This window comes from Ammospiza caudacuta, chromosome 31, assembly GCF_027887145.1.
Source record: "Ammospiza caudacuta isolate bAmmCau1 chromosome 31, bAmmCau1.pri, whole genome shotgun sequence".
NCBI lineage: Eukaryota > Metazoa > Chordata > Aves > Passeriformes > Passerellidae > Ammospiza > Ammospiza caudacuta.
In genome coordinates, this window is record NC_080623.1 from 3,291,270 (window position 1) to 3,313,715 (window position 22,446).

General features: G+C 55.7%; 1 protein-coding gene across 2 annotated transcripts; it reads left to right on the forward strand.

Annotated features, from left to right (window-relative positions):
* Positions 1-1,038: 1,038 nt before the first annotated feature.
* On the forward strand, positions 1,039-16,265 carry MYO1A (myosin IA). Of its 2 annotated transcripts, XM_058822090.1 has the most exons (28): positions 1,039-1,161; positions 2,232-2,347; positions 2,510-2,604; positions 3,170-3,274; positions 3,368-3,414; positions 3,831-3,894; positions 4,901-4,999; positions 5,094-5,197; positions 6,194-6,341; positions 6,432-6,550; positions 7,479-7,565; positions 7,649-7,714; positions 7,827-7,931; positions 8,181-8,243; positions 8,660-8,860; positions 9,875-10,101; positions 11,419-11,619; positions 13,018-13,111; positions 13,201-13,350; positions 13,447-13,515; positions 13,763-13,849; positions 14,083-14,157; positions 14,260-14,394; positions 14,490-14,596; positions 14,664-14,796; positions 15,240-15,392; positions 15,463-15,590; positions 16,035-16,265. In XM_058822090.1, the coding sequence occupies exons 1-28, from the start codon at positions 1,039-1,041 to the stop codon at positions 16,156-16,158; spliced, it is 3,225 nt and encodes a 1,074-aa protein (XP_058678073.1). In that variant the 3' UTR covers positions 16,159-16,265. The 2 variants fall into 2 exon arrangements, with proteins under 2 accessions (XP_058678073.1, XP_058678074.1); XM_058822091.1 differs by lacking the exon at positions 13,763-13,849.
* Positions 16,266-22,446: the final 6,181 nt, after the last annotated feature.

Below are 22,446 nucleotides of genomic sequence, written 5' to 3' on the forward strand. Positions count from 1 at the left end.
CTCACCCAGCACAGACCCTTGAATGGTTTTGCCATCTCTGGAGGGTATTGGGATCACCTCCCATCACCTTTTTTTGCCTCATCTTTCCCCACCTTCTCCTCATTTGTGAACTTTCCCCAGGGCATTGATAAGCGGGGCTGGGTTTACAGCCCTGCGCCCCAGCTGTAAACTGGGGGTGAAGGTCACCCCAGGAACGTGACTGCGCTGTCACAGACAGGTGAGAGATGGGGAGAAGCAGCTCCTGGGGGTCACCTCTTGGGGGGCTTGGGCTCCTCTCCCCACCCCGGCTTCCCCCTGCCAGGAAGGAGGGAGGAAGTGGAGGCTGAATTAATAATCCTGACCCAAGAATAGGATCCAGGTGGCCGCGTTTCCTGCCCGGGTCCTGCTTCCCCCCAGCATCCGGCTGCCCCCAGCCCCACCACGGGCTCCTGGGCACCGGGATACCCCACCAGGTGCCCCCCGTGCTTTTTGTGGGTGTGTGGCTGCCTTGTCCCCCATCCCCAGGGCTGGGGAGAGCAGCTGAGGAGCTGGGGGGGTGTGCTGGGGAAGGGGCTGCGTGTCTGTGGGTGCAGATCCTCCATCCCCCGTGCGTTGTCCCAGCTGCCCCCAGCCCCACCACGGGCTCCTGGGCACCAGGACACCCCAGCAAGGTGCCTCCCGTGCTTTTTGTGGGTGTGTGTCTGCCTTGTCCCCCATCCCCAGGGTTGGGGAGAGCAGCTGAGGAGCTGGTGGGATGATGTTTTGGGGAAGGGACTGCCTGTCTGTGGGTGCTGATCCTCCATCCCCTGTGCTGTGTCCCAGCTGCCCCCAGCCCCACCACGGGCTGCTGGGCACCAGGACACCCCCACCAGATGCCCCCCAAGCCTTTTGTGGGTGTGTGGCTGCCTTGTCCCCCATCCCCAGGGTTGGAGGGAGCAGATAAGATCCCGGACACTGCTGAGGAGCTTGCAGGGCGTTTTGGGGAAGGGGCTGCGTGTTTGTGGGTACAAACACCCGATCCCCCGTGCTGTGTCCCAGCTGCCCCGGAGCTGCCCGGCCATGGAAGGCTCCTCGTCGATGCTGGACGCCGAGGCTGTGGCGGATCTGGTGCTGCTGGACCCGCTGACAGAGGAGTCGCTGGTCCAGACCCTGCAGGAGCGATTCCGGCGGCGCGACATCTACGTGGGCAGCGGGACCGAGGGGGACAGGGGCTGCTGGGGTGGGAGTGGGGTATGGGGTGTGGGATATGGGATGGGGAATGGGATATGGGATGGAGATTGGCAGGGCTGCAGGGTCTGAGATGGGATATGGAATATGGGATGGGGAATGGGAGTATGGGGTATGGGATGGGAAGAGGATATGGGATGGGGTTTGGGAAAAGCTGCAGGGTCTGGGATGGAGATTGGCAGTGCTGCAGGGTCTGGGATATGGGGAATGGGATATGGGATGGGGATTAGGATAGGGGTATGGGATATGGGATGGGGTTTGGCAGGGCTGCGGGATCTAGGATGGGGAATGGGATATGGGTATGGGATGTGGGATGGGAATGCGATTTGGGATATGGGATGGAGAATGGGATATGGAATATGGGATGGTGTTTGGGAAAGCTGCAGCATCTGGGATGGGGATGGGGATATGGGTCTGGGATGGGGGTTGGGAAAGCTGCAGGGAATGGGATATGGGATGGGGATTAGCAGGGCTGCAGGATCTGGGATGGGGTATGGAGTACGGGGAATGGGATATGGGATGGGAAGAGGATATGGGGTGTGGGATGGAGATTGGGAGGGCTGCAAGGGTCTGGGATGGGGAATGGGATGTGGGATGGGAAGAGGCTATAGGGTCTGGGGTGGGGATTGAGATATGGAATATGAGATATGGGATAGGGATTGGCAGGGCTGCAATGTCTGGGATGGGGAAGGGGATATGGGATATGGGGAATGGGATATGGGGTATGGAATATGGGATGGAGATTGGGAGGGCTGCAGGCTATGAGATGGGGAGCGAGATATGGGGTATGGGATGGGGATTGGGAAAGCTGCAGAATCTGGGATGGGGATTGGGAAAGCTGCAGAATCTGGGATGGGGATTGGGATATGGAGTATGGGATGGGAAGGGGATATGGGGTCTGAGGTGGGGATTGGCAGGGCTGCAGGGTCTGGGATGGGGCATGGGGTCTGGGATGAAGACAAGGATCTGGGATGGGGATGAGAAGCACCAGGACCTCCCAGCCCCTAATCCCTGCTGTCCCACAGACCTACATTGGGAATGTGGTGATCTCAGTGAACCCGTACCAGTCCCTGCCCATCTACACCCCGGAGAAGGTGGAGGAATATCGCAACTGCAGCTTCTTCGCTGTGAAACCCCACATGTGAGCGAGCCCGGGCTGGCTGGTGGTGCCCTCAGCCTCCTGGACTGTGCCAAGGGCATCACTCCAGGGCAATCCCAAGAGAATCCACTTGGGGCAACACCACGGCCACAACAGGGGCGTTTCCAGGTGGTTCCAACCCCTTCCAACCCCTCTTGCCCGCAGCTATGCCATCGCTGACGATGCCTATCGCTCGCTGCGGGACCGGGACAGGGATCAGTGCATCCTCATCACCGGAGAGAGCGGCGCTGGCAAGACGGGTACAGCCAGGGCTGCAGGGGGGCTCAGGGCACTGAGAGGGACACGGCAGCACCCACCACCCCACCCCAATATCCCCCACTGTCGCAGACATCTTTTTATGAAAATCATTTCTTAGGATGGGGGGATGTGGGGAGTGGAGCACAGAGGAAATGGGGATGTGGGGGGTGTGGGGATATGGGGAGATCCTTTCTTAAGATTTTTCCTGCTGAGAGGCCTCAGAAGCAAAATGTAAGCATTGATTATCTGCTGCTGTGGGATGCAACAGGTGGATCTGTGATTGGTGTCATGTGGATGTTTGGAATTAGTGACCACTCACAGCAGAGCGGCTTCTCTCTCTCTGTCAGAGCCACAGACCTTTATTTTCATTCCTTTCTGTTCTTAGCTTAGCTAAGCCTTCTGAGATTAACCTTTTCCTTCTATTCTTTTTAGTATAGTTTTAATGTAATATATATATATATCATAAAATAATAAATCAAGCCTTCTGAACATGGAGCCAACATTTTCGTCTCTTCCCTCACCTGTGAACCCCTGTGACCACTGTCACACCCCACCCCTCTCTGGCAGAGGCCAGCAAGCTGGTGATGTCCTACGTGGCGGCCGTGAGCAGCAAAGGGGAGGAGGTGAACAAGGTGAAGGAGCAGCTGCTGCAGTCCAACCCTGTGCTGGAGGGTGAGTGCAGCACATCCTGAGCTCCTCCTCGGGCATCCCAGGGCTTGGGGGTGTCCCTCTGGAGCACATCGTAACCTTCCTCCTCTCCTGCAGCCTTTGGGAACGCTAAAACTGTCCGGAATGACAACTCCTCCCGATTTGTGAGTGAGCTGGGGAGGGGGATTGGACCCTGCTGGGGCTGTGTGGGTTCTGGTGGGGCTGGGAGAACAGAGGGGATGGAATGGGGATATGGGGAATGTGGGGATGTGGGGAGTGGAGCACAGAGGGGATGGGGATATGGGGGTGTGGGGATGGGAACGTGGGGATGGGGGGATATGAGGGATATGGGGATATGGGGATGGGGGTGTGGAGAATGTGGGGATCAGAATGTGGGGATAGAGATGGGGATGTGGGGATGTGAGGATGGGGGATATGGGGACGGGAATGAGGGGATGTGGGGATATGGGGATGGGGGGATGTGGGGATGGGGGTGTGGGGGGATGGGGTGTGGGGATGTGGGTAGTGGAGCTTCCAGTCCCAGCAGGACCCCCCTCCCTGACCCAGCCCCTTCCCCCAGGGCAAGTACATGGACATCGAGTTCGACTTCAAAGGAGAACCCCTGGGAGGGGTCATCAGCAACTGTGAGTACCCACCAACCATCCCAAGGGGTTTCACTCAACACACCCCAGTGATTGGGAAATCAATTTGTAGAAAATTCTCCACACCTGACAGAAGGTTCTGTCATCTCTATACAAACCTTGAGATGATAAATACTGATTTAAGCATACCATAGAATCAGACAGATGTTGTTGAGAGAGGAACAGAACTAAAACCAAATTTCAAAAGGTAGCCTTGCAAAAAAAGGCTGTATGAAGCTTTGCAAAATTCAGAGAATTTTTGGAATGCTTTATTTATAATTGGAGTTATAATTATTTATATTTGGAATACATTATTTATATAATAATGAATACATATTAAATAATAAAGAATAAATTTATATAATTATTTATATAATATATTGATTATAATTATTTATGTTTGGAATACATTACTTATATAATAATGAATATATAATAAAGAATAAATTTATATAATTATTTATATAATATATTGATTATAATTATTTATATTTGGAATACATTATTTATATAATAATGAATATATAATAAAGAATAAAGAATAATTTTATATAATTATTTATATAATATATTTGGTATAATTGTTTATATTTGGAATGTATTATTTATATAATAAATATATATTGATAATAAGTAATAAGTGATGTATTTATATAATTATTTACATAATATATATTATATTTATAATAATTTATATTTGGAATACATTATTTATATAATAATGAATATATAGTTATAGTAAATAATAAGTAATATATTTATGTAATTATTTATATTATTTATAATTATTCATATTTGGAATATCAATTTATATAATAATAAATATATATTGATAATAAGTAATAAGTAATGTATTTATAGAATTATTTATATAATATTTATTTTGTTTACAATTATTTATATTTGGAACACATTATTTACATAATAAATTATTAAATTATTCAAGTGTTTATTCTACTCATTATCCAAGCCACAACATGATTTAACCCACCCTGACCCCTCCCTGCAGACCTGCTGGAGAAATCCCGCATCGTCCGGCACGTGAAGGGCGAGAGGAACTTCCACATCTTCTACCAGCTCCTGGCTGGGGCTTCACCACAGCTGCTCCGTAGGTCCAGACCCACAATGTGGAGGGATTTGGAGGTGGAACAGGAGCTGGGGAGGACCAGGGCTGAACTTCCACCTCCTCTCCCCTCCACCAGAGCAGCTGAAGCTGCGCCAGGACTGTGGGCACTACAGGTACCTGGACCGGGAGGGCTCCAGCCTGCCTGGCATGGATGATGCAGCCAACTTCCACGCTATGCAGGTACCCACGGGAAGACAGGACCCCCCAAAAAAATCCTGGAGCCCATCTGTGCTGGTTTAGGGCAAATTTGGGAGAAAACCTTCAAAAGGGGCCCCTCCAGAAAGCAAACACACACAGCCCCTCTGCCCAGCCAGTTTGGGGAAGATTTGTTAGAGGGAAGTGGAAAGAACCTGTTTATTTAACAGGCAAAACACCCCCCAGCACACAAAATGAACAATATTGGATGACACTACTCTGAAAAAGATGACAAATTCAGGAAGTCTCTCTTGGGAGTGATTGCGCTGTTATCAGTCCCTCTGGTGCTGGGGCAGCTGCTGCAACCACAGGGTGCAAACTCTCGGTGTTTCCCAGGTCCCAGTCTGAAGCAGGTTCAAGTTGGTCCAAAAAAGGGAAAGGGAAACAGTCCAGGGACAATTTGGACTGCTTAGTTAAACTAACGAATGAGCAGAAGCAAAAAGCAGGAGTGAAGTGAAAAGCAAAGCAAAAAGCAAAAGCAGCACCATGCACTGCCCTGTCTCTGTGTCCCACCAGCCGTGGGGGAGCAGGCTGATAACAAAACCAAAACAAAACATTCACCCTTCAGAGCCTGTCTTGAAGGCACAGAACATAAAATCCAGCATAAACAGAACACAGGAATGGGGATACAAGCATCATAACATCACCCTAGGACACCTGTGTGTGTCCCACTAGTTGTGGGGGAGCAGGCTGATAACAAAACCAAAACAAAACACCCTTCAGAGCCAGTCTTGAAGGCACAAAACATGAAATCCAGCATGAACAGAACAGAGGGATGGGGATACAAGCATCATAACATTACCCTAGGACACCTCTCCGTGGGGGAGCAGGCTGATAACAAAACCAAAACAAAACATTCACTCTGAAGAGTGAAGGCACAGAACATAAAATCCAGCATAAACAGAACAGAGGAATGGGGATACAAGCACCCTGTCACCCTAGGACACCTCCCCATCCCCTGAGCTTTGTGTCCATCCCCAGGATGCCATGAGGATCATCGGCTTCTCACCCACAGAGGTGACAGAGCTGCTGCAGGTGACGGCCGTGGTGCTCAAACTGGGCAACGTCCAGCTGAGCAGCAGCTTCCAGGCCAGCGGGATGGAGGCCTGCAGCATCAGCGAGCCCCAGGGTAGGGAAGAGGGATAAGGGTGGGAATACTGGGGTGGGGAGACCCCCTCAGCCCCTCCTCAGCTCTGGGAAATGCTGTGTCCTCACACAGAGCTGCGTGAGATCTGCGAGCTGATCGGGCTGGACCCCGGCAGGCTGGAGAGGGCGTTGTGCTCCCGCACGGTGAAGGCGCGGGATGAGACGGTGCTCACCACCCTCACTGTCCCCCAGGTGAGCAGCACCACCCCCAGTTGTGGGGCTTGTGATATCTCAGGGCTTTAGCTGGTCAGGGTTACCCCAAAATACGTTAGAGAGTCTCTTTTCCCAGCCCGGTGCTTGAAGGAGTCAGAACTCTTCAGTTCTTGGTCTCAAGGTTGTTTATTATATCTTATTTATAAAATTCTTTCTTTTGTCCAGCTGAGGTTTGCTTAGCAAGACAGTGAGAGGCACTCTGCCCACCTTTTTATACTAAAAACTACATGTACAATATTTACAATTACTTCCCAATGCCTATCACCTATGTTAGACACTGAGCTTCTACTCTAAACCAATCTAAAAGTGCCAACATCACAGCAGAAGATGGAGGCTAAGAAGAAGGACAGGACATGCCCAGATTCCTCCATCTTGCCTCCTGAACCCCCATTCTAAATCCCCAAAATTCTACATTTTCACCCCGTGATTAATTCACTGTCATTCTACTCAAACTCTTGTGGCTTGTAACTCCTCACACAAAGCTGGTCATTGTTTCCAGCCCTTGGGGTGTTGGTAGTTTTTTATACTAAAAACTACCTGTACTTTATTTACAATAATTTTCCAATACCTATCACCTATATTAGGCAATGAGCTTCTACTCTAAACCAATCTAAAAGTGCCACCATCACAGCAGAAGGTGGAGGCCAAGGAGAAGAAGGAGAAAGGCTGGACAAGCCCAGATTTCTCCATCTTGCCTCTTGAACCCCCATTCTAAATCCCCAAAATTCTACATTTTCAGACCCTGATCGCCTGGCTCAGAGTCGAGATTGCGCGTGGCTTTTTCCAAATTTATACTTTGACAATTTAATAGATGCCCTTAATTATTAAATTGGATGATACATTTAGAACAGGCTGATGCCTGGCAGCCCACCATGAGCCAGGACCAACCCCTCTCCCCTCTCCCCAGGGTTACTACGGCCGGGACGCGCTGGCCAAGAACATCTACAGCCGCCTCTTTGACTGGCTGGTGCAGAGGATCAATGCCAGCATCCAGGTGAGATCCAGAGGATCCTGGAGCCCCAGAAAGAACCTGGACCCCCACCCCAAACAGGGCTCAACACTTCATTATGTCCCCAGGTGAAGTCGGACAAGCAGAGGAAGGTGATGGGCGTCCTGGACATTTACGGCTTTGAGATCTTCCAGGTGAGTGAAAGACCCACCAAACCCCATTCAGGAGGTTGGGAACAGCATTTGAGACACAGGGCAGGAATGGGAGCTCAGAAAGCAGTTGCCATAAAGGATCCTTCTCTCTCAGGACAACGGCTTTGAGCAGTTCATCATCAACTACTGCAACGAGAAGCTGCAGCAGATCTTCATCCTGATGACGCTGAAGGAGGAGCAGGAGGAATACGTGCGAGAGGTACCTCCAGCCCTTCCCAGAGCACGGCCCCGAGGAGTTTCAGCCTCCCTGGGATGGGGAAGTGCTGGAGACGGCTCTGCTGCACTTCCCTGCCTCTCCCTGCTCCCTGCTGAGAGCGCATTCAATGGCAGGAAGGGATTTGGGATCCTCAGTCCCGTGTCCGGACGTCCGGTTCCTGCCCCACACCAGCTGTAGTGTCCGTGGGGCAGGGTCTGGTTATTCCTGTGTCTGACCCACATCTCCTCTCAGGGCATCCAGTGGACCCCAGTGGAGTTTTTTGACAACAGCATCATCTGCAACTTGATTGAGAACGTGAGTTGTCCACTCAGTGCTGGGATCTTGGGGTTCCAGCTCCTCCCACAGCCCAAACTGGGATCCACTGGGGCTGGTTTAATTTAAATAATTAAATTTAATTAAATTTAAATTAATCCCCCAAACTGGGATTAATTTGGGCTGGTTTGGGGTGACACCTTGATTGAGAACGTGAGTTGCCCACCCAGTGCTGGAATTTTGGGGTTCCAGTTCCCACCACAGCCCAAACTGGGATTTAATGGGGCTGGTTTGGGTGACACCTTGGGGTTTGCGGTGACACCTTGACTGAGAACATGAGTTGTCCACCCAATGCTGGGATCTTGGGGTTCCAGCTCCCCTCTACAGCCCAAACTGGGATTAATTTGGGCTGGTTTGTGGTGACACCATCCATCATGGTGACACCACCCATCGCACAGAGCACCACGGGGATCCTGGCCATGCTGGATGAGGAGTGTCTGAGGCCCGGCGTGGTCAACGAGGACACATTCCTCACCAAACTCAACCAGCTCCTGGCCACACACAAGCACTACGAGAGCAAGGAGACGCAGAACGCCCGGCGTGTCACCGACGCCAGCCTGCCGCCGCGCTGCTTCCGCATCCACCACTACGCCGGCAAGGTCTGGCTGTGCCTGATCCTCTGCCCTGGGCCACACTCCTCTTCCCAGAGCCCTGATCCTCTTCCCAGAGCCCTGATCCTCTTCCCAGCACCCTGATCCTCTTCCCAGCACCCTGATCCTCTTCCCAGTGCCACACTTCTCTTCCCAGCACCCCAATCCTCTTCCCAGTTCCATGCTCCTTTTTCCAGTGCTCCAAGCACCCTGATCCTCTTCACAGTACTCCAATGCTCTTCTCAGGACCCTGATTTTTTTCCCAGTATGACAATCCTCTTCCCAGAACTCTGATCCTCTTCCCAGCACCCCAATCCTCTTCCCTGTACCTTGATTCTCTTCCAGAACCCTGATCCTCTTCCCAGTGCCACACTCCTTATCCCAGAGCCCTCATGCTTTTCCCAGAATCCTGATCCTCTTCTCAGTGCCCTGATCCTCATCCCAGAACCCTGATCCTCTTCCCAGTGCTCCAGTCCTCTTCCCAGCACCCCAGTTCTCATCCCAGCACCTTCGTCCTCTTCACAATGCTCCAGTTCTCCTTCCAGGACCCTGGTCCTCTACCCAGCATCCCAGACCTTTTCTCAGTGCCCCAATCCTCTTCCCAGTGCCCTGGTCCTCTTCCCAGCACTCCAGTCCTCTTCACAGCAGCCCAATTCTCTTCCCAGCACCTTGGTCCTCTTCACAATGCCCCAGTTCTCCTTCCAGCACCCCAGACCTCTTCCCAGTGCCCCAGTCCTCTTCCCAGCACCCCAAATCTTTTCTCAGTGCCCCAGTCCTCTTCCCAGTACCCTGGTTCTCTTCCCAGCATCCCAGACCTTTTCTCAGTGGCTCAATCTTCTTCCAGGCACCCCAATCCTCTTCTCAGCACCCCAATTCTCTTCCCAGCACCTTGCTCCTCTTCCCAGTGCCTCAGTTCCCCTTCCCAGCCTCACACAGGAGATGTGGGAGGATGTGCACTGGACTGGGAGCAGGCTGGAGGTGCCCCCCTCCCTGCCCAGCTGCTGACCCCACCACCCTCCCCAGGTGACCTACAATGTGACGGGCTTCATCGAGAAGAACAACGACCTCCTCTTCCGTGACCTCTCTCAGGCCATGTGGGCGGCCCAGCACGCTCTGCTGCGCTCGCTCTTCCCCGAGGGGGACCCCCAAAAAGTCTCCCTCAAGCTGCCCCCCACTGCAGGCTTCCAGTTCAAGTCATCCGTGGCGATGCTGATGAAGAACCTCTACTCCAAAAACCCCAACTACATCAGGTAACGGCCCCTGTGGTGTTTTCAGAGTTTCCCAGATTGAGGAGGAGTGGTTGAATTTGATTCCATGTTCTTAGGAGGCTAATTTATTATTTTATATTAATGTAATATAATATATAATATATAATATATAATATATAATATATAATATATAATATATAATATATAATATATAATATATAATATATAATATATAATATATAATATATATGCATGGGGGGGTCTCTGACCAGTGAGGCAGTGAAATTTTCTGAATACACTGAATATTATATTATATTATATTATATTATATTATATTATATTATATTATATTATATTTCATATCATACTATATAATATTATACTATATTATATTATGCTATACTAAAACTATATTGTACTACTAGTAGTATTTATCATCCTTGATTCACTACAGTCAAAGACAACCAGTACAACAATTTCCTGGAGCCTATTTGTGAAGGCAAAGATATTTATGAGATTTTTATTAAGATTTTGGAGTGGGTCCTCACTGGTTGATATTCTGTCTGCTGATCAATGTATCTCTGTCAGTGTCAGGGTTGCATTGACTTTGAATCTTCATATTTGAGTAATTTTTAAAAGAAAATGAGAGAATATGACACAGACATTGAGAATACTGAGTTGTAAGAATTGAGAAAGGATACAGACAGAAGGTTTAACAAGATAATAATGAAAAGATGGTGACTTCTTCCAGAGTCCAGACACAGCTGATTGTGATTGGTCATTAAGTAAAAACAATTTACATTAAATTAATCAAACAATGACCAGTTGGTAAACAATCTCCAACCCACATTGCAGAGCAGCGAAACACAGGAGAAGCAAATCAGATAATTACAGTTTTCATTTTTCTCTGAGGCTTCTCATCTTCCCAGGAGAAGAAATCCTGGCAAAGTGATTTTTCAGAAAATAACTCTCCAGAGTCCTGACACAGCTGATGGTGATTGGCCATTAAGTAAAAACAATTCACATGAAACCAATCAAACAATGACCAGTTGGTAAACAATCTCCAAACCACATTCCAGAGTAGCGAAACACAGGAGAAGCAAATCGGATAATTACTGTTTTCATTTTTCTCTGAGGCTTCTCATCTTCCCAGCAGAAGAAACCCTGGCAAAGGAATTCCAGAGCAGCGAAACGCAGGAGAAGCAAATCAGATAATTACAGTTTTCATTTTTCTCTGAGGCTTCTCAGCTTCCCAGGAGAAGAAATCCTGGCGAAGGGATTTTTCAGAAAATATGACCATGGCAAAGAGACCCCTGGGGATGACTCTGGCACCCCCAAACCACCAACTGTGCTCTGCAGGTGCATCAAACCCAACGACACCAAGTCAGCCATGGTGTTCACGCCGGAGCTGGTGCTGGCCCAGGTGCGCTACCTGGGGCTGCTGGAGAACGTGCGGGTGCGGCGGGCGGGCTACGCCTTCCGCCAGCTCTACGGGCCCTTCCTGCAGCGCTACAAGATGCTCAACGCCCAAACGTGGCCCCGTTGGGACCGTGGGGACAGGTAATGGGGCTGGCACACCCTGGGAGGGTCAGGGAGCTGCCAAGGGGGCTCTGACCAATGAGACAGTGAAATTTTCTGAATACATTGGAATTTCCCATTTTGATTTAGGTGAAATGTACATTTTTGAGTTGAGTCTGTGGTTAGAAAACATAGCTATTGAGCCCGCCAGGAAAAACCTAGGCTCAGAGAAACTACTTCAGTGAAAGACAGAGATAAGGGGAGACAGAAGGTGATAGAGAAAGACAGAGAGGTTGACCTAGGCTCAGAGAAACTGCTTCAGGGAAGGACAGAGATAAGGGGAGGGGGACAGAAGGTGATAGAGAAAGACAGACAGACTGCTGTGAGAGCAGGTCAACCTGACCTAAGAATTCTTTCTGATAAAGAAGAACTAGCAGCAAATGTCATGTGAAATTTGTAAAAAATTTCAAAATTCATAAAAATTAATATGTATGAACTTGTGACAGTGTTCACAGGGGTCTTAGGATGAGGGAAGAGACGAGAATCTGACTCCATGTTTCAGAAGGCTTGATCTATTATTTTATCATATATATTACATTCAAACTATACTAAAAGAATAGAAGAAAGGGTTTCATCAGAAGGCTGGCTAAGAATAGAATAAGAAATAATGATAACAAAGGTTTGTGGCTCATCTCTCTGTCTGAGCCAGCTGACTGTGATTGGCCATAAATTACAAACATCCAACATGGGCCAATCAAAGATCCACCTGTTGCATTCCAAAGCAACAGATAATCAATGTTTGCATTTTGTTCCTGAGGCCTCTCAGCTTCTCAGGAGGAAATATCCTAAGGAAAAGATTTTTCATAAAAGATGTCTGTGACAAACCTGACCTAAGAATTCTTTCTGATAAAGAAGAACTAGCAGCAAATGTCACATGAAATTGAATATGCATGAACCTATTGTGAAGTTGTATGCGTATGTGTCTGAGAGGGGGATAAAAAGGGACCTGAAGTTCCCAGAAGGATAAAAAGGGACCTGAAGCCACCAGAAGTACACATGTCATTTTAAAAGAACGATTCCCACATGCGTGTTATAAACATACCGGCTTTACAACTTTCACAAAAGTTGTGGAGTTTTGATTATCTCCGCCAAACGCAGGTACCAGCACCGTGGTGCCCATCTTGTCCCTTTCACAACCTATTGTGAAATTGTATGCATATGTATTTGAGAAGGAGATGAAAAGGGACGTGAAGTCCCCAGAAGTACGCATGTCATTTTAACAGAACCATTCCCACATGCATCCAGCGCTGTAATGAACGTACCGGCTTTACAACTTCCACAAAAATTGTGGAGTTTTGATTATCTCCGTAAAACTTCACAAAAGTTGTAGAGTTTTGATTATCTCCACAAAACACCAACCCCAACTGTGCCCTGATGCAGGGAGGGCACCGAGGTGCTGCTGGCAGGTCTGCAGTTCCCCGCCGAGGAGCTGGCGTTTGGTCACACCAAAATCTTCATCCGCTCGCCGCGCACTGTGAGTTTGGGAATGGGGGAGTTCAGAGGGATCTAAACTCATCCTGGGAGGTCCTGGGGCTGCTCACTGCTTGCCACGGTTGTGCCCAGCTCTTCGACCTGGAGCGGCGGCGCCAGGAGCGCGTGGCCGAGCTCGCCACCCTCATCCAGAAGATGTTCCGGGGCTGGCGGTGCCGGACCCAGTACCAGCTGATGCGCAAGAGCCAGATCCTCATCTCTGCCTGGTTCCGTGGCCACAGGGTGAGGATAGGGCAGGTTCTGGCCGTGCTTCCCCTGCCCATCCCTCTCCTCCTGGCTCTCCAAGCTCACCCCACTCACCCCCTTGTTTCCCCACAGCAAAAGAACAGATACAAGCAGATGAAGCGTTCAGCACTGATCCTCCAGGCTTATGCACGGGGCTGGAAGGTGAGAGCTGGGCAGGGCCACCATGGGGCTGGCCTGGTGTGGGGGAGCAGGGTGGGTGGGCACAGGGGCTCTGCGTGCCCCACAGTGGCACCAGGAGCTCCGTGCGTCCCACGGTGGGACCAGATTCACCCTCATCTCCTCTCCCCGTCTTTCCTCCTTCTCTCCTGCCTCTCTCCCGCCTCTCCCTCGCTCTCCATGTCTGTGTTGGTGTCTCCCCCTGGGGCTCCCTGGGCTCTCACCCCCGCAGTCTCGCCGGCTCCTCCGGGAGCTGAAGTCCCAGTACCGACGCCACGCGGCCGCCACCACCATCGCTGCTCACTGGAGAGGGTACCAGGTAACGGGGCCACGCGCCCTCAGGCCGCTCTGTCCTGCTGTCCGTGCCGTCTGTCTGTCTGCCCACCCTGTCGGGCTGGAGACTCTGTCCTCTCCACTGGGGCCAAACAGGGATGGGGGGTGTGGGGGACATGGGGGATACAGGAGATGTGAGCAATGTGGGGGACATGGGGGACCCTTTGTGGGGCTGGTGGTGATGTCCTGGTGTCCTCACCGCTGGCGCTGTCCGCACAGGCACGCAAGACGTACAGGAAATATTTCCGTTCCAGCGCCAGCACCTGCCTGGCCAACTTCATCTACCAGCGCCTGGTGAGTGGGGCTGGGGCAGAGGGGGCCACGCTGCCAACCCAGCCCCCTGCCCTGGTGGATGCCCCTGCCCTCCCCTGACCCCTGCCACGTTGTCACCCCCAGGTGCAGAAGTACCTGGTGGGGCTGGCAAAGAACCTCCCGCCGCTGTCGGTGACCGACCGGACCTGGCCCCCGGCGCCCTACAGGTTCCTGGATAACACCAACCAGGAGCTGAAGAACATCTTCTACCACTGGAAGGTGGGAGATGGGGAGAATTCCAGGTGGGGTTTGGGTGTGCCAGCTCACCTGAGAGAGGTCTTTGGTGGCATCAAATCATCCCCTTCCCTCGGCAGTGCAAGAAGTACCGTGACCAGCTGTCGGCGTCGCGGCGGGCGCAGCTGCAGGCCAGGCTCTGCGCCAGCGAGCTCTTCAAGGACAAGAAGACCCTCTACCCCAAAAGGTGCCAGGGCAGGGGGCTGGGGGTGCAGGGGGGCTCGGGGCAGTGATGCTGATGGCCTCGTCCCCAGCCTGCAGCAGCCATTCCGCGGGGACTACCTGGGGCTGAAGCAGAACCCCAAGTACCAGAAGCTGCACGCGGTGGCCAAGGACAAGCTGGTGATGGCTGACAGCGTGAGGAAGGTGAACAGGGCCAGTGGGAAGGTGAGAGCTGCTTTGGGGCTGTGCTCTGGGCAGTGGGAGGGCACACGGGGACACCGTGACCCCCTGCTCTGACCCACTGCCTACCCTGACACCCTGCCCATGCTGTCCATCTGCTCATGCTGACCCCCTGAACACGGTGACCCCCCTGATCGTGGTGGCCCTCTGTCCACAATGATCCCCTGCCCACACTGGCCCCCAGCTCTGACCACCTGCTCTTGGTGACCACCTACCCATGCTGACCACCACCTGCCCATGCTGACCCCCTGCTCTTGGTGACCCCCTGTCCACACTGACCCCCAGTTCTTGGTGACCACCTGCTCATGCTGACCTCCTGCTCTTGGTGACCCCCTTCCCATACTGACCCCCTGCCCACTCTGACCCCCTGCTCTTGGTGACCCCCCTGCCCATGCTGACCACCTGCCCACGCTGACCCCCACCCACAGACAGTGCCACGCCTGCTGCTCCTCACCACCGAGCACCTGGTCCTGGCTGACCCCAAGGCTGCCCAGCCCAAGAACGTGCTCAGCCTCAGTGACATCCGCGGCGTCTCCGTCACCCGCTTCTCTGATGGCTTCCTGGCCCTGCACCTCAAGGAGGTACCTGGGGAGGGGAATCCTGGGGGCTCAGGGGGTCCCCAGCGGGGCTGACCCCCTGTTTGCCCCACAGATCTCCACAGTGGGGGCCAAGGGTGACTTCCTGCTGGTCAGTGACCACCTCATCGAGCTGGTGACTCGCCTGTACCAGACCTTCGAGGCCACCACGGGGCAGGCGCTGCCCCTGCACATCACTGACAGGTGTGGGTGGGGCTTTGGTGGGTGTGGTTACAGTGGGTGTGGTCACAATGGGTGGAGTCTGAAGGGCAGGACTACAATGGGTGGGGCAGGACAGGGCTGGGTGCACAGAGGGCGTGGCTTCAGTGGGTGGAGCTAACTTGGGTGGGACCAGAAGGGTGGGGTTGATGTGAGTGTGGGCACTGGAGGGTGGGGCTAATGTGGGTGTGGGCACTGGAGGGTGGGGCTGCAATGGGTGGAGTTATTGTGGGTGGGACAGGGTGGTGCTCAGGGTGGGATTGAGGTGGGTGGAGCCTCCAAGGGTGGGGCACCATGTGAGTGACCTGATTGGCTGCAGCAGGAAGCTGCTGAGGAGGGGGTGTAACCAAGGCAGCTCATTGGGCAATGATGAGATGGGTGTGGACGTGTCCCTCTCCCACCTCTCCATCCTGACTCCTCCCCTCCCAGGTTCTCCACACGCTTCCCGAAGGGCGACGTGTCCATCACCGTGGTGGAGTCCCCCAAGGCCAGCACCAACGGCCCTGTCTGCAAGAAAAAGGGCAGCAACAAGATGGAGGTCCTGGTGTACTGAGGGGACCCTCACAGGACCCCCACCCTCACACTGACACCCCCCTTGTGTCATCCCCCATCCCTGTGAGTGCTGGCAGCACCCGGGCACAGCTCCAAACTCATTAAAAGGATGCTGAGGTGTCGGTGCCAGGGTGGTGTCACCTCATTTTGGGGTGGGACCTCAGGGGACAATGCCCAAGCTGTGGGGGGCACAGCCCAGCCTGGTGATGCAGCCCCTCATCCTGGCCTCCCGCTTTCCCGACTTTTCCTGATGCCTGATTGCAGCCAGCGCTCAGCTTGTGGTGATTGGAGAGGCTCCAAATTGTGGCCACTTTTCCCATCAAGTGGCTCACAGGCTCACGCTGCCTCAGAGGCAATTTCTTGGCAGCCGTGGGTGGCTGCATGTGAGGTCCCTGTCATACTCCTGCCTGCTCTGGATGTCCCTGTGCCTCTGCCCAGGGTCCCCCCACCCTGCTGCAGGACACCCTGGCTGGGTGCTGGAGCTGCATTTAGGGACCAGGAACATGGAGAATGGGATAGAGGGAAGTAATGCACAGCCCCAGTGATGCTGCAGGACCCGCAGGACCTCCATCAGTTCTGCACCCCCCAGGACCCCCATCAGGACGCCCATCAGTCCTGCAGTGCCCAGGACTCTCTGGACCCCCACCAATCCTGCAGCTCTCAGGATCTGTGGGACCCTTCCAGTCCCCCAGCCCCCAGAACCCTCAGGACCCCACCAGCCCTGCAGCCCCCAGGTCCTTCAGAGGCTCCATCAGCACTACAACCCCCCAGGACCTGCAGACCCCCTGTCAGTCCCCCAGCCCCCAGAACCATCAGGACCCCATCAGCCCTGCAGCCCCCATGTTCTTCAGGAGCTCCATCAGGCCTTCAACCCCCCAGGATCCATGGGACCCCCCCAGCCCCTAGAACCCTCCAGAGCCCCATCAATCCTCCAGCCCCCTGAACCCTCAGGACTGCCACCACTCCTGCAGCCCCCTGAACCCCACATCCTTTCACGACAGGGTCTCCCCCCCTTTTCTGCCTTTCCCCCCCTGCACTCATCAAGCTCTTGACGAGGGTTTTTATCCTGTCCCCACACATCACCCGCGTTACCTCGGGGAGCTGCCAACTCCCCGTCACGTCACCATCAGCACCAGCTCCCAGGTGGGCCCTGGAGCAGCTCCTGCACGTTGGCGGGGCACGTGCGTGTGCACGGTGGTGGCACTTTTGGTGGCCTGGCCGTGTCCCAGCACCGAGGGCTCCCCCGCTCTGTCACGTCCCAGCACCAGGGACCTTCCCCCTCGCCGTAAACAAGCCCGGGGCAGCGCGGCTCTTCACAGCTGCGTCGCACTTGGCATCTCACAAGTAGGTGTTATTAATTAATTAGGCCGTCTCTGGCCAGGCTCCGATTTAATTAACGTTGCCGGCGCTGCAGATGCTGCCCTGCCCCGGGCTGTGTTGCCACGTGAGTTGTTTTCCCGAGGGGCTGCCGCAGCCACCGGAGCAGTCACCGCTGCCTGTTGCTCGGCATGGAGTCCTTGGATGTCATTTTTGGCCCAGTTCTTCCCTCTTTCCTGCTTTTCCCCAAATTTTCCTCCCCATCTTCCACCTTGGCACGTCGTGGCATGAGAGTGGGCAGGCCGGGCGTGCTGCAATGGGGCAGGGTGTGAGTGTGCGGGCACACCTGTGCTCGTGTGTGCAGATGAACACGTGTGTGGGAGCCTGGTCAATCCCCTTTCACCCCCGAGACCCCCAAATCCTGTCTGCACCACCCAGAATCTGACCGGGACCACTCTTCCATGCGTGTCCCCACACGTGCCAACAGACACATGGTGACATCCCCACAATGAGGGGCTGGGGGCTGCGTGGGCATGCTCATGGTGGGCACGGTGCCCATGTGCTGACCCCTCATCCCGGGGTTCCTGTGTGGGCACAGTGCCCATGTGCTGACTCCCTACCCCAGGGTGGGCATGGTGCCCATCTGCTGATGCCCACAACGAGGGGCTGGGGGCTGCATGGGCACAGTGCCCATGTGCTGACCCCTCACCCTGGGGTGCCTGCGTGGGCATGGTGCCCACCTCCCCACCCTGTGGAGATCTTTGTGGACAGTTGGTTTGCCGAGAAAGGTCACGTCTTAAGCTGGAAGGGGACAAGTTTAGGAGTCAGCAGTCAGTGTCCAATAACAGGCAAGGGCATGGTGCCCTTGGTGCAACAACAGGATAGGGGAGAACATCTTTGGCAGAAATATGAAGAATAGTTTCAATAAAATATCCACAAGAATGCAGAAGTAGGCGTAGTTGGCTGATAAGTAACTAACCAATAGTGAGCTCGCCTTTGCAATATGTATGAGCCTCATTAACACCGATATAGAGATGAGTACCTATCAATAAAGTTGGAGATTTCCTGATCAACCATGTTGTGTGCCGCATTTCTCCTGCCGATCCCAACACCACCCCAGCATGGGCACGGTGCCCGTGTGCTGACCCTCCATTCTGGGGTACCTGTATGGGCACCCTGCCCGTGTGCTGACCCCCCACTCTGGGGTGGGCATGATGCCCATGTGCTGACCCCCCACCCCAGGGTGGGCACGGTGCCCGTGTGCTGACCTCCCATTCTGAGGTTCCTACATGGGCACAGTGCCCATGTGCTGACCTCCCATTCTGGGGTACCTGTATGGGCACAGTGCCCATGTGCTGATCCCCCACTCTGGGATGGGCACGGTGCCCATGTGCTGACCCCTGATTTTGGGGTTCCTACATGGGCACAGTGCTCATGTTCTGACCCCCCCCACTCTGGGGTGCCTGCGTGGGCACGGTGCCCGTGTGCTGACCCCCACCCCTGCGTGGGCACGCGTGTGCCGCTGTGTGACTCCGTGTGTGCCATGAGTGCTGCGTGGGCGTGAAGCTGCAGGGTGGGGGTACCACCTCCCCCCGGCCCCCATTGGCAGCTCTCCTCTTGCCCACCCACGCCGTGCCATGGGCAGAGCCCCTTATTTAGCGCCGTGCAGCAGCTGCTGCCCCGGTATTTCATCTCCCGGCTGAGCCCGGGCCGGGGGAGCTGCCCACCATCGCTGCCCACCACCATCGCTGCCATCCATCACCACGCCTCGAGAGGTCCCTTCTCCGAGGGTCCCTCATCCCTCGGCTCCACCGGCAGGTCTGTGTCCCTGTGTCCCCCACAACCCTGGGGACTTCCCGAGGGTCCCTGTGCCCTGTGCTCATCCCGCTGGGGTTCGGGGAAGGCAGGAGGAGGAAGAGGAGGTTGGGATGGCGCTGGGGAGGGCACAGGAAGGGGGAGAGATGGGGTGAGGGTGTTGTTTGAATTTGGGGAGGGTTTGGTGGGGGTTCTGGAAGCAAATCGAGCTGTGGGCAAGCATATGTGTGCCAGGGGATGCCAGTGTGCCAGGGAGCGTGCCTGGGGATGCCAGTGTGCCAGGGAGCGTGTCAGGGGACCGGGTGAACGTGCAGGACGGAGCCCGAGCCGTGTCCGTGCCCCACCCTCGCGGTTGCACGGCTCGTGTGCGAGCGCACAACGGTGGCACCACGGCCACGAGCGGGGGGACACGAGCGGCCACAGCAGGGCCGTGTCCCCCCGCACGCCCCGTAAGGACCCCCCAACCCTGTAACGCACCCCCGGGGGTCCAAGGGACACCGGCATCCAGGGAAGCGCCGCGATCCCTCTTCCACACACCGGAGAGGGGGTCCCGCCGCCCCCGGTCCCCCCGTCTCCCGTCTCTTTCCCTCCCCAGAGCCCGCTTCGCTTCCAGACCCATCCCGGGCCGCCCCATCGAGGGTTCGCCGGCTCGGGACAGCCCCGGGAAGCTCCATCGCTGATCGCTGCCCCCGCGTCCCCCCGAGGATGAAGAACCGGCCGGTGCTCGCGGTGCTGCTGCTCCTGGCGCTGCCGCTCGCCCTCGCCCGCCGCGCCCCCGCCGCCCCGCCGGGCCCCGCTCCGGTACGGCCGTCGGTGGGGGAAGCAACGGGCGGATCCCGGATCCCCGGGACCTCCCAGACCCCTTCCCACCTGCTTCATTCCCGCAGGGGATGCCCGGCCCGGAGCCGCTGCCGTGGAGCCCCCGCGGCAGCCCCGGGGCCGCCGCCGCCGCCGCCGCGCTGGAGCTGCTGCGGGAGGAAAGCGCCGGTGAGGGGCGGGAGGGCTCGGATGGGAGGGGGTCGGTCCGCCCGGCGCTCACTCACCCATTTCGGTCTTTTCCAGGTCCCCCCGCGGCGCCGCAGAAGAGTAAGTCCCGCCCGGTGCCGGTGTCGGTGCCGGCGCCGGTACCGGTGCCGCTGACGGCCGGTCTCTCCGCAGGAGACATGCACGATTTCTTCGTGGGGCTCATGGGGAAACGAGCGGCGGGGCGGGGGAACGGCAGCCCGGCCCCCCGGTGCTCCCCGGGACCCCCCGCTCCCGGCGAGGCCCCGCTGCGGGCGGCGTGAGCGGCGGAACGAGCCCCGCACGGGGCCGTGCCCGGTGTCCCGGGGATGGTGGGACCGGAGCGTCCCGGCGCCCACGGACCCGTCGGGAGCGCGGCGGTGTCGCCCCACGAGCGCGTGTCCGTGCACCTGTGTACACCCGGACGTGTCCCGTTATACACCCACCCGTGTCTGCGCGGGACACGCGCAAAATGCGGCTCCGTGTCTTGGCTGCGCCTCCGGGACCCGCTCGGGACAGACCGGGGGACGGGGAGGCGGGAATGAACCCGCCGGGATGGGGATGCGGGGATGGGGATACGGGGATGAGCCCACGGGGATGAGCCCACGGGACCACCGGGGTTCGTGGGCTCTTGGGCTACAGCGCCCGGTCCCTTCCCCACGGCAGCCCCGTAACTGGAGAAGTGCCCCTGTCCATGTCCCTTCCCGTGTCCGTGTGTCCGTGCCGCTGTCCGTGTCCCTTCCCGTGCCCGTCTCCATGTCCCTTCTTGTCCGTGCCAGTGTGTAAATACCACACCAGTGTCCGTGTGTCCCGCCTCGTGTCCGTGTGTCCCTCCCCCTGTCCGTGTCCATGTGTCCCTCCCCATGTCCATGTGTCAATGTCCGTGCGTCCTTCCCCATGTCCGTGTGTCTTTCCCCATGTCTGTGCGTCCCGCCCCGTGTTCATGTGTCCCTCCGTGTGTCCATGTCCATGTGTCCCACCCCGTGTCCATGTGTCCGTGTCCATGTCCGTATGTCCCGCCCCATGTTTGTGTGTCCCGCCCGGTGTGCCCGTGTCCGTATGTTCCTCCCCATGTCCATGTGCCCCTCCCCATGTCCGTGTGTCCCTTCCCGTGTCCGTGTGTCCCGCCCCGCCCCGTGTCCGTGTGTCCCTCCCCGTGTGTCCATGTGTCCGTGTGTCCGTCCGGTGCCCCCGCTCCGGTTCCTCCTCACCGCACGGGGGCGCTGTCGGCGGCGGCTCCCGGAAGGCGGCGCGGGCCGGGGCGGGCGCGGGGCGGGTCGGCGCCTTTGTGTGAGCCGGGCCGGGATGGTGCGGGGCGCCGGGCGGGTAAGGAGCGACCCCCGCCCGCCACCCCCGGCCCCCGCAGGTCCCCCGAGCCGCGCCAGCCCCGCTCCGACCCTCTCCGACCCTCCCCGGGGCCTCCCGCCGCCTTTCGTGGCTCCCTCCGGGGTCCCTTCGTGCCCCGCTCCCCGGGCCCACCGGGGACGCCGCTGTCCCTCCCCTCCATCTCCTCCCGTTTCTCCCGGAGCAGCTCCGGGATCCCCCCTTCCCGCTGCCCCTTTCCCTCCGGTTCTTTCCCCTCCTGCCCCATCCCCTCCGCAGGGATCCCCAATTGCCCAGGTGTTTTTTCGGCTGGACAGCGTTTCCAGAGCCTTCCTCTCCATCTTCATCCTCCTCCTCAGCTGCCGGTGGTGTTTCCTGCATCCCTCCCATCCCCGGGGATGGGTTTTGGGTTTTCCCGGAGCTGGGGCAGAGGCAGCTCCAACCCCTCCAAACTCCCTCTCTTTGCTGCCTTCTGGGTTCGCTGTTCCCTGTCTCAGGACGGGGAAAATGCAGGGAATTAGGAATAGGGGAATTAAGGATAGAGTTGCCTGGGTAAGTTCGTGAAATCCCAAGAGCTGGTGGGGTGTCCGTGAGCAGGACAGAGGGACAAAGGCAGCGGGACAAGCTGGGAGGAATGGTCGGTGCTGTGGGACAGGTGTGGTGGTGGCAGCTGAGGAATCTGAGAGGTGCTGCCAAAAAACCCCAGGGGAATCCATCCCAGGGGAATCCATCCAGGGAGAATCCATCCCAGGAGAATCCATCCAGGAGAATCCATCCAGGGAGAATCCATCCCAGGGGAATCCATCCCAGGGGAATCCATACAGGAGAATCC